Source organism: Physella acuta, unplaced genomic scaffold (assembly GCF_028476545.2).
Source record: "Physella acuta isolate Inbredline_101_S28 unplaced genomic scaffold, ASM2847654v3 ptg000847l, whole genome shotgun sequence".
NCBI lineage: Eukaryota > Metazoa > Mollusca > Gastropoda > Physidae > Physella > Physella acuta.
This window is the reverse complement of record NW_026732364.1, coordinates 209,464-222,500: the sequence shown is the minus strand read 5'-3', so window position 1 is coordinate 222,500 and position 13,037 is coordinate 209,464. Positions and strand designations below refer to the sequence as shown.

General features: G+C 37.7%; 1 protein-coding gene across 1 annotated transcript in view; it reads right to left on the bottom strand.

Moving 5' to 3' along the window:
• LOC131952045 (gastrin/cholecystokinin type B receptor-like) overlaps positions 1-12,489 on the bottom strand; it is a 76,795-nt gene extending 64,306 nt beyond the window's left edge. Inside the window, exon 1 of the mRNA XM_059314514.1 lies at positions 12,234-12,489. Coding sequence (XP_059170497.1) covers positions 12,234-12,489 — 256 coding nt within the window. The remainder of the gene's footprint in view (positions 1-12,233) is intronic.
• Between the last annotated feature and the right edge of the window lie 548 nt (positions 12,490-13,037).

The window sequence follows — 13,037 nt, the reverse complement described above, 5'->3', positions numbered from 1 at the left end:
TCTGTTCCGTTCGTGCCCCAAGACACATGGGACAGATGAAATAGAGCTTATCTATTTCAATGACCTTGGTCTATAGTAGGATAATGTCGTCAACACTATACCCAGCCGCCTTTGTTTCCCTCACGTGAGTCAGGTACCAATTAGAGCTGGGTGGACTCAGGGACGGTCTACTGACTTGAACCCGGATGCAAACTCGAGACTTACGGGTTAAAAGTCTAGCTCTCTACCGCTATGTAAAATGATGTGTAATGTACATAAATAGAGACTTTAGGGTTTGCAATGTGTGTATCCCTACCTAAATCTAATTAGTCTTTATCAACTTTAAACAAAGTGACATCTTTTCCATACTCTCGATGTTCACCTATATCATCCCAGATACTACATTTTCAAGTATCTGATCCTTAAATTATAAAACCTTTATAAAGTTACCTACGTATAAACTTTAAAACAACATTTCTTAGATCTTCGCCACGCCAACGCAAGTGCCTTCGTGTTCTTCACACTCCACGCAATATTTTAAGCTGCATCTTGATTAGACGGCTGAGGAAAAGGCACGAAATCTTAAGAGGAGTTATTTCCCCGTCTGCGACGAATTCGAGAGCTCAACAGGTTGTCAACCCGCTGCATCGATCTCCCAATCGATCGATTCATCAACCCCCAGTCACTGAAGATTACATTGATTCTGATACTAATCAGCGGCCACTGTCCGCTCTACGGGACAATCTTGATGATGTGCGTTTATTGAACTGGCTCGCTGGGGGACATCTGTGGTTTTAAACACCGTTGGTGTGTTGAAAAATTAAACAATAAATAAACACACACACAAACAGACACACACACAAACAAACACATACACAAACACACACACACACGAAAACACACACATACTCATATATATATATATATATATATATATATATATATATATATATATATATATATATATATATATATATATATATATATATATATATACACCCAGGTAAACAGTCACCACCTATTGTATTTGATGACCAACCCAAGTACACAATCACCAACCCAAGTACACAATCACCAACCCAAGTACACAATCTCCAACCCATGCTCACAATCACCACCCAGTGTACTTGATGTTCAACCTCTGTACACAATCACCAACCCAAGTACACAATCTCCAACCCATGCTCACAATCACCACCCAGTGTACTTGATGTTCAACCTCTGTACACAATCACCAACCCAAGTACACAATCACCAACCCAAGTACACAATCACCACCCAGTGTACTTGATGTCCAACCTCTGTACACAATCACCCCCCCCCCACACACACCCCACCCACCAGTGTACACACGCGATGTCCAGCCAATGTTCCCCCTCACTAAATCAACGCCCTAAATGATACCGTGTCAAGCAACAAGTGCGGCAACTCTCAATGACCAGATTCCAGTCTCACATCTGGCTTTCGTCAACAGAATTCCGGCCAACGGAACGGGGTTCTATTTTCCAGGGTCAGATAACTTCTGATGTTGTGACCTTTTTTTTCCCTCTTTTTTTTTACTTTGTTTGGGAAGGATACCAATACTAGTTACCTCCCTACAACAGTAGTCGGGTCTTGCAGGACTTTGAAAATAAATCCTAATTAACCTTTAGAAAAACTCTAGCTATCTTCGGCTCAATGTCTTGTGCTGAATAACCCCTTCCCCCTTTTCACTCCTCCTCCCCTCCCCTCCCGACAAAATAACTAATCAGATCAGTGATAAATAAGGAAACTGGAACACAACCCATTTCTGCTTTTAGACATCCTTTTTGTTGACCTGGAGAGGTGTTAATTTCTTCCAAATTCTGTGGAAGAATGGCGTCGACCTTGTAGTGAGAGATGGATCTTGGTGTTGTTGTAGACTTGAATGAAAGAAGTGTTGTTGTCCATTTCGTGTAAGGATTAGCCTTAAATTCATTTTAATATTAAAGTTAGAATTTAAGCTTTACAAATTTAAAATTATTTTAAAGAATTCATGTTACAAACATTGAAATACTTAGGATATAATTCTAATTTTTTTTTCTCTTTAGATATCTATCCGTTGTTTCCTTGCAATGCAATATTAATTTAATAATAATAATATGTATTAATATCTAATTTTTTTTCTCTACAAAAATCTATACGTTGTTTCCTTGCAATGCAATATTAATTTAATAGTAATAATAATATGTATTAATATATATTAGGCCTAATAAATCAAATTCACCGAATAAGGAAAATTGTGATTTTAGAAACACGATTTGTATAAGCAAATCTTTTTAACACGGCAAATAGTTTTTTTTTTATATTTAAACTTTCCAGTCTAACCAGTTTGGTGAAATTCTGTAACATTGTTACTAATATATATTATCAGATTTTACTTGTTTAGTTTTGTTGTTATTAGATAATCGGCTAAATAAGCTTATTCACAGATCATCCTTTCTTTTACATGAACCGTCTTCTTTCTTGAAAAAAAACACACAGATTTTATATTCAATTAAGCGACGGATAAAAAACAATCAATCCAACAAGAAATCAGCGTTTGAAATCCGAAAAGCGCTTAGCTACACATGTTAAAAAAAAATTCATTTTTTTTTCAATTCTACAAGACAAGCGATTAAATCTTCAAATAAAATGAAAATTTACTTTAAGATCCTTCCCTCTTCTTCTCGAATCTTCCCATCGGCCCATTAACCTACATCCTGTCCGCGATCTCTACCCAGATTTGAATGATTGACGTGAACTCAGGAGCCCACACTCTAAGACTAGTCAGATGATATTATCCCCAAAAGCCCCCTTGTGTCAGTCTCGGGATAGAATGTTATTCTATTTCATTACGATCTATTCACCGGACGGACAACGCCTGTCGGGGTATGAAAATAGTATCCTTATAGATAACCCGATGCCAGATTTTTTTAGGGTTGAAGTTGCAGAAAAAAAATCAATCGAGTAAAGGTGTGAAAAAACTAGGTTTACCTTCTTTAAGCCAAAAATAAATACATTATGGCAAGCTGCGAAAGTTTATTAAATAAAATTTTGTTAAATTCGTTCTAGCCGTCATCCTTCTAGAATAAAAACTGGAAAAAAATAAATTTTTAAGATATGATTAGGCAAAAACAAAAACGTAAATCCAAAATGGTGTACCCGGAAGCTCCGTCATTTCTTGTTATAGTTGATGAAAGTTACCTTGAGGTTAAAGCGTTATAGATAAATATAGATTGTTAGTTTAAGGCGCATTTAGCAATGTGGATAGCAACAATGGACTTTTAGTGTTGTTTAACATTTATCAAAAATTAGCATGGAATTTCCGTTTTGTTTTTAAACGTTTTTTAAATATTTTGCTGACGTCATATTAATTTTCTTTAAAATCAATTACTTTTTTCTGTGTATACCCACCCCAGGCACCCCATAGATCCGCTGACGACTAATTTACAACTCCACATTGATTTTATTCTAGTATAGTAAACATGATATTCGTAGGATGGACGAGTGAGAGGGTGGGAAGGGGAGGGGGGTGGGGGGGCTAATTTTCATGAGTCTAGACTAGACACCATATACTGTGTCGTAATGAATCGCTACTTCCACCTCACCCCCCATCCCCTTGGGGATAATTCACAGACACTTTAAAGACTTTGGGAACTGATCCCAAGTAAGTCTCGCGAGATTCGGAATTTACGCACGAGATCTGGCCGGTAATCTCCGTCGTGTGTCTGTGTGCTGGCGTAGGTCTTAAGTCAGACCACAGGGCCATTTGTCTGTATCGGGTTCTTAACGTGACGTTTACGTTCTTATTAGTAAAACTGGCTATTCGTACTACACAACGAATGAGTAGACGTCGATTAGCCGTACCCACGTATTCTTATAGCGAGCATCTCTATGAAGTGTGAAGTAGAGAGGTCAAACGTAAAGGATATCGGCAACAAGTATTACTAGACGAGGCTTTTAGGCTTTTCATGTAACCCATACGATTCAAGAGAAAGAGGGACACCAAAAATACATTTCGTTAAAAAACTGAATTTTTTTAAAAATAATTTATCGGAAAGAGTTCGAAAGAAATGAATAATTATCATTAACATTGGACAGAAAAACATGAAAGGTTTTTTTTAATTGCCAATGCTCCACTGATAGTAGAAAAACGCGAAGAAGAATACTAATAATTGTTTTTTACCCCCCTCAAAACGGGAGCCGGACGCTTTCCTGAAAAACACCTGCCCGAATGCCGTTTGCCTGAAGGCCGATTTCCCGAAAGGACACTTGCCCGAATACGACAAAGCTTTTGTATCCATTCGGGCATTTGTCCCATTCGGGCAAGTGTCCATTCGGAAATCGGCCTTCGGGCAAACGGCATTCGGGCAAGTATCTTTCGGGAATTTGTCGTAACCCATCAAAACAAGCTTTGCCCTACTTCGAAAATTATATCTTAACAATATCCTTATGCTTAGAGATTCAAATATCGTTAATTTATGCTAACTGCTTTCATCATTTGATAATTATGCTAATAGAGAGGGTCAGTTTATGTAAATGTAATTAAATTTAACATTAATGTCAATAATTAATATAAAATATTTTCTACCAAAACTAATGTGTTGGCTTGCGTAGCTTTGGATGTTGTTGTATATTCAGGAAACTTTTCCATTGTACTGTGCCTGTCATTTGTTATAATTACATTAATCCTTGGTTAAGCGTAATGAATTCACATTTCTAGCGACAACCTTATACAAACTTTAGCCCCAACCATTATACGATAAATAACCCTTTATATGACGGGGTCTCTGAAACAGCTGAACTCTATTTCATCTGCCCCGAGTGTTTTAGGCACAAATGAGAAAAGATCATTATCATTATACGTTAACCGTTTATTCTTCATTACTATGAAATTATTGAAAATTATTAGCGTTTGTGTTCAATACGTGTATACCTTTACTACTGCACAACATTATTCAATATGTGTGAGTCTTGCGGGGTGTAGTTAATCAGGCCTCTAATACTTTTACGGAAAATTTCCTAATACAATTGAACTATCTATAACACAAAATATATTCCAAACAAAAAACAATTTAAAAAAATTTACGAGCTACTTTCAATCCCTATTGCTGCAATAAAAGTTACAAAATTTGCCACAAAGGCAAGGATAGACTGAAATAGAAATCAAAGCTTATACAAAATAAAATTGTTGTAGTAGTAGAGTAGTAGTAGTAGTAGTAGTAGTAGTAGTAGTAGTAGTAGTAGTAGTAGTAGTGTTAGCAGTGGCGTAGCCAGGAATTGGTCATGGAAGGGGTTCAAATGTTTCCATATGTATAACATCATATATATATATATATATATATATATATATATATATATATATATATATATATATATATATATATATATGTGTGTGTGTGTGTGTGTGTGTGTGTGTGTGAGAGAGAGTCTATGGGATGGGTTATAACCCCCCCCCCCTAACCACCCCCCTTGCCTACGCCACTGAGTAGTAGTATTTTATACATTAGCAGCAGGTTCTAGGTCAGCTACAGGGCCGGGAAAACATGTTGTTGTCCCGCATGTGTCAAGACATGGAGAGAGAAAAATAAACGGCCGGTACGCCATAACGGAAGAGTACCGCAGGCCAAATCGGTGTTCATAATAGAAACATTCTCAAAGGGGGGGGGGGGGAGAACAATGCATACCGGAAATCTCCGCTCCGGGGTAAATTGTCAGCCATGATAAATTGGCCGTGTACAGGGGGGGGGGTGCTACCGCTGACCACGTGACACTGTGTACTCGATCAGCAGGTGCCCTAAGGGGGTTCGTCCTTGAACTTTGACACCGGACGTCAACGCCAACAGACGTCATTGAGTAGGGGGTGGGGGGGGGGGGGGTTAGCCAGAAGATTGGTTACAATTACAATTGTGTAAATGAAAACGCGAACCCTCTCCGCCATCTTAGAGGATTGATGAGGGTAGGGGAGAGGAAGGGTGTAGGGGGGAAGAAAAAATTTATTTGAACGATTACACCTGGAGTATTTAATTATTTGTTTGACATTTTATAACCCTTTATTTCTACATTTTGTTAAACAATCGCATGTTTATGCAATGTCTTTATCAATGTCTTTATAGGCGCCCACCCTCATTCTCGTGCTCTCTCTCTCTCTCTCTACTGCCATTGTAAGAAAATAAAGATGAATACGTCTTAGAAAGTTCGAGAATAACGATCCTAGTTTGCTGTATAAATTTTGTCTCTATCTGCAAGTAAATATCAAGGCTCTTCTTCTGTGTATGTCCCGTAGTCTATGTGGACATTGGACGTTTCTAGCGTTCTTTTGATCATATTCTTCTAATCAGCATAGCCCTCAGCAATTCTGTGTCCTTTACCCCATTGTTAATCCCGTCTATTATTTGATATTTTACCCATATTTTTTATTCTGCCTGCCTTTTTTTCGTTTAACTAGCACCGCGTTGCTGAAAATTGTACTCTAATCTAGAAGAAATATCCGTACCATTTCACTTTATGTTGTTTTAATCTTCTTTCTTCTTCGTTCTTAATTTGTAATGTTGGGAGGGATTTTTTTTTTAGTATTTACTTCCCAAGTCGTTGTGCGCCCAAGAACCAACTACAAGGCAGCAGTTTATTTTGGTGGTTCGAACTCGGGTTAACAGTTCAGCGCGCTGCTATGCATCCTATAAAACCTAGCAGACGCTAATCTAAAACATAAGAAACGCTAATCTAAAACAAAACGAACGATAATCTAAAACCTAAAAGACGCTAATCTAAAACTCATTAGATGCTAATATAAAACCTAAAAGACGCTAATCTAAAAACTAACAGACACTAATATAAAACTCAACAGACGCTAATCTAAAAATCTAAAAGAAGCTTATCTAAAATCTAACAGACGCTAATCTAAAACCTAACAGACGCTAATCTAAAAATCTAAAAGAAGCTAATCTAAAATCTAACAGACGCTAATCACAACCCAAACAAACGCTAATCTAAAATCTAGCCGACCTCTAAAATCTTACTTAGATATTAACAGGAAAAGAACATTACATCGCTATCCTGCAATACCCCGCCGAAGAACATACAAGGCCCATGAGACGTGTTTCTACTGATGAAGTTTGAGTACCCAAACCAATTTAATGGCGCGCGTGGCTCACACCACGGGCAGCAAAACGCGTTAGTCCTGATTCTGTCGATACAATTTTCGTTGTATTTGTTGTCTTGTTTTTATAACAACTTATAGAAAAAAATGTTTCCCTTGAATCTTCTTCTTCGTTCTTAATTTTAGTGTTGGAAGGGATCCCCCTCAACACAATTAAGGATATGTGTCAAGTGGTTATGCGCCCTTGAGGCCATTTACTCCCGATAACAGAATGCTTTGCTTTTTGGATTTTCTTCCATAGCCTTTGTCCAACCAAGAATAAACTACAAGGCAGCAATTGTTTTGATTTTGGAGTTGTCTCTCCTAGAAGAGTGGCTGTCCCCAGCTTACGAGCCTCATCTGCCCGAGTTCCCTTGAATAAAGTCGAAGTATTTATTTTTTTTTAAAACAAAGTGTTTAAAAATATTAGAGCAATATTTAGCCAACTTAGAGCAGTTGTACGAAACTTTGTGGTCGGTGTCTAGAGCGTATAAATGCTAACAAGAAAGTCCCGAGTTCGGATCTCGGGTTTGAGTCCATAGGGCGTTCATGAGTCCACGCAGTTCTAATGAGTACCTGACTCATTTTAGGTAAAGGTGTTGGACCATGATGCTGACCGCACTGTCATTTCAAAACCGAGGTAATATACAAACAGACGGACTCTACTTCATCATTAGAAAAGGTAACTTTACACCACTTACAGTGCGTGTTTTTTGGGTGAGTATGTGTGTGTATGCGCTCATGCGTGCGTGTGTGTGCATGTGTGCGTGAGTGTGTGCGCGCGTGCGTATGTGTGTATATGTGTGTGTATGTGTGCGTGTGTATCTGTGTGTGTATCCGTGCGCGTGTGAGTTTGCGTGTGTCTGTGTGTGTGTGTGTCCATTAAAAACGCACCGGTCATAACTCTGTCCGGATCATATATTTTCCTAATTGAAGCTAATGTAGATCTCCCTAACAATGAATTATAAAAAACACTTTTCCTTTAAATTAAATCATAACATTTTTATTTCTTTATTTTTTAAAATGCGTTAAAAACATGACTGGTAAATTTAGCGTATGTAGAACACCTGCACTGAATTCGCAAAATTAAATATAATTAGTCAAAGAAAAAAAAGCCAGGTCATGATAACCCTCTGATTAGATCTAATTGTCGTTAGATTTAATTAAAGTTCTTATCGCCTCATTTAATTAAAACAAACACGTCTTTACGTTGTAGCTCTGTTTGATAATGTCACCAGTATTTTATTTCAGCGGTATTAGCTGACATTCGAATCCATTAAGAGATTATTATTTTTGTTCCTTGGCGTATCGTTCTTCATGTATAACCAACAACATTAGAATTAGGTCACTGATGAAACGACGTCAAATCCAATTCGACCAACGACATAAAAAAAAATGTGGCCAATTTTTAGCTTCTTGATCTGGCCAGTTTATACCCAGACAGTAATGTCAAGTATTGTGAGTTCTTTCCCCTTTCCTCGTTACTCTCCGCTTGTAGTCGGTCGTTTCCGCCCGCCCCAGACAACACAATCAATTCAATGTCTAGCCATTTGAAATCTTTTGGCCAGATTTCGGAATAAACTATTTATTTACTCTGCCAAGTTGGCTCCTGTGAGATTCCGGCGCATGAAAAGATCTACGAGAAAAAGTACGATATTAATTAACCTTGTCCAAAAACTCTTTATTGGCGTTATCTCGCTTTTACTGATGGTGATATTGTAAACAGCAGACAGTTAATGTGGCGTCAAGGGGGTGATGTTTTCTTATTTTGTGCAATAATTACATTTTTTATTTTATATTTCGAGATTAACATACTTTTTTTTTAGCTTAAGAAGCGTTTTACTGGTTTGAACGTAGATAAAAAGGGGACAGAGTACAAATACATTTTGACATTTTCAGATAAAATTTAAAGAATTACCAACAAGATTAACCTTAACAAATGCGGCCAATTTCAATTTTTAACTACTTTATTGAAATAGTAAAATTTTTACTTTCTCGTGAATCGCTAATTTGGGGGAGCGGGGGGAAGGGGGGGGGAGAGAGGGAGAGAAAGAAAGAGAGAGAGAGAGAAAGAACGGGAGAGAGAGAGAGAGATAGAGAGAGGGATAAGTGGAATCGTGCAAACATTGACGAATCTCGATGTTTTACATATTCCTGTGTAAGTTTTTCAATGCCGTCTGTATGTTTGTGTGTTAACATTAATAGAGTACATTTCAGTTAGGTGGACTTAATTAATAAGTATTTGGATCGTATACGTAGTTACCTATTCCGGTAACCGGAAGTGATAATTTAATCTATTTCCCATTTCTCTAAAACCTTCAGAATTTGATAATTAGGCCTATATATAATATTTTCATTGAACAGCATATTCTAAGAACTTTGCGCCATAATTCTTTTTTCTTGAAAAAAACGAGCTATTTTTTTTTACCTACCCTTTCTATAGCCCAGTTCAGCCAAAAGTGTCATCCCTTATCTATACTGTTATACACGAATACAGGCGAAAGTCTAAGGGAGCTCAATCCCACTTTATAGTGTACTAAAAGAAGTTTAGGGCTCTATTCTGTAGAACGTCCTTTGTTCTACTTGCTTATTACAGATACCCCACCCGACCTAGTGATAGAAAAAATGTCTGGTAATATAACAAGCTACACTGTCCCTTCACGAGCCAAAGGCATAAAAACAGATGAACTCAACTTCGTCTGGCCTATTTACCGTCAAGAGAACTTTTTTTTTTTTTAATAAAAATATCGCGCACAAAAACACTTAATAAAACGAATGACGCCGTTTCCCAGAAGAAAACAAAAATCTGTTCGTGCAAAAGCAGAAACATCTTTAATAAAAAAAACCCGGGAGAGTGTTATCTACACGGTCGTTAACCTTAATCTAAACCCATGGGTGTTATCCTAGCCTGCTTAACCTACATCAGATTAATTTAGATGTCTTCTTTGATTAGGTTTAAGTTCAGACAAACCTACACAATTTTGACCTCCCCTTGTCTGTCCTTTCATCCCAATTATCCGTATTTATGGGATTGGTCTTCCCACTTTGTCGCCAACCAGAGTATACATATTTACATATTTATAATATATACACGACTATATAAGCCATAATTAAACCAGGAACAGCACCAACTCCCCCATATTTACAAACTTTTAGTTAATTATCAGGGTCTGTTTGTCTGTCGATTCCTGTCAAAACATGTACAAACTTTTACTTAATTATCAATGTCTGTTTTTCTATCGATTCTTGTCAAAACATGTACAAACTTTTACTTAATTATTAGTATCTGTCTGTGGTTTCCGATCAAACGTGTACAAACTTTTACTTGATTACCAGGGTCTGTTTTTCTGTCGATTCTGGTCAAAACGTGAAACTTAATCTAGACCCGTTTCTAATATAAAGAATTTATTTTCATATACGCGCATCTCCAACGACAACGCAAGAATATATAATTTTTCAAAATGATAACATTAAATTAATAAGTAAAAATTAATTGAAAGAGTATTATAGTACGCAGCAAATGCGGAGAAGATTAATTCAATCAACCCGTTTTAATTTTGACAATGTCAACACTGAATTTTTTTTTTAATAAAATTAACCTCGATGTCTGGTTTAAAAAAAAAACGTCTGCCATGATTAGATGACCAGCACGTAGTCCCAAAACAAAAGCCGATTAACGAAGTGAGATAACTCTAGCCAGATCAGATTAGGCTTGGGTTAATCAGGCCAGTTGACGCAGGCCCCCTCTTGCGGGCCTGCACGCCATCTTGCGGGAATTACCGGATCCCTGTGGAAATACCCGATGGTATCGTCTCTCCAGGACTGAACACGATGTGTAATCAGAAATGGGGGGAACGAGGGGGTTAAATTCCAGAAAGTTAATACAATATCAGCTGTTGGATATTTGGTCTGTCTAAATCAAGAACCGTTTTTGGGCAGGGGTAGGCAGGTGGTAGATGGGTGGGGAGGAGTGTGGTGGTGGGGGAGGGGGGGGGTGTTCAGCATACGGCCTATCGTGCCATGTTCCATTATTTCAGATCGCCCATTGAAAATTGAGCCGGTCACCACCTAACGCAGTTGTCAAGTGCAAATATGGTAAACGTGTAAATAATAGTAGGAAGTTGTTCGCTCTCTAAATAATGTCAAATCTTAGTTGTTCTTTTTTTGTTGTTGTTGTTGTTGTTGTTGTTGTTGTTGTTTTGTATACAGCAATCTAGAGATATAGTAGTAATCACTTTGTATGTTTCAAATATATACATTAATGTTGCAGTCCGCAGCCAACTCCAAAATATGTGGATTAGTGTATGACCGAAATCCTCACATCCAAGACAAATCACCACCCCAACAACAGGATAAACATACATATTACAACTTGTCATAACATGCAGACAAACACAACCAAGTAACGAGAAGTGGTAAGCTTGCCCATGAATGTAAATGTGTTTTCCGCTAGATGCAAGACAGCTGTTGATACGTAGGTTTTAAAAGGTAACACGTTCCCAATATGACTAATCTTTAGAGGCTAATGTAAATGTCAGTAGGAAACTATATATATATATATATATATATATATATATATATATATATATATATATATATATATATATATATATATATATATATATACCAGGATGTGCATATAATTAAGTATATGCTTGTATGTATGCATTTTTTAATTAAACATATATTATACACATGTATACCCATAATATATACATATTTACACGCATATATGAATGTATGAAAATATATTTATGCATAGATTAATGTAAAATTATATATTGGTGCATTTATATCTTTAATATGAGCATTTATGTATGAAATGTATGAACAATAAAATGTAAATTTAAAAAAAACATTATGTATTATATATATATATATATATATATATATATATATATATATATATATATATATATATATATATATATATATATATATATATAATATATATATATATATGTGTGTGTGTGTGTGTGGTGTGTGTGTGTGTGGAAAATTCACTTCGCCCCCCCCCCCACCCGAGAAATTTTCAAGTGAAAGAAACCGTGCTTGTGTTTATGAATCAGTGAAACAAACATGCGTGACCTAATTAACTAATTAAAATTCGACTCACCCAGCAGATCCGTCACGGCCAGGTTGACCAGGAAGTAATTGGCCGCGCTCTTGCGCATGCGCGCGTCGGTGAGGATGACGAGCAAGACGACGAGGTTGCCGAAGAAGGCGACGAGGAAGACGGGCACGTAGACTAGCATGATGACGAAGTTGTCCGAGCTGCTAACGGACATCTCGTCGTACAGCTGGAGCACGTCCTGGAAGCTGGAGTTGATGGGCTGGGGGGCTTCAGGGTCAGGGGCGTCTACGTCTTCCATCTGGTGGGGGTAGATAAAAACATCCGGTCAAGTCATTTGTTAATGTTGATGTGGCCGTAGTTGTGAGAACTCTAGGGTGAATACTGAATTGGTTAGAGAGGAACTTGATGGTAGTATAAACACTCTCAGTGCATAGCTGAGGGGCAAATAGTCCCCAGTTATAACAGGGGGGTATGATCAGTTGTGTAGGGGGGGGGCATGATGTTGTATAGGGGAGGGTATGACCAGTTGTGTAGGGGAGGGGTTGTGATAAGTTGTGTAGGGGAGGGGGTATGATCAGTTGTGTAGGGGGGTGCATGATGTTGTGTAAGGGAGGGGTATGGTCAGTTGTGTAGGGGAGGCATGATGTTGTGTAGGGGAGGGTATGATCAGTTGTGTAGGGGAGGGTTGTGATAAGTTGTGTAGGGGAGGCATGATGTTGTGTAGGGGAGGGGTATGGTCAGATGTGTAGGGGAGGCATGATGTTGTGTAGGGGAGGGGTATGGTCAGATGTGTAGGGGAGGCATGATGTTGTGTAGGGGAGGGTATGATCAGTTGTGTAGGGGAGG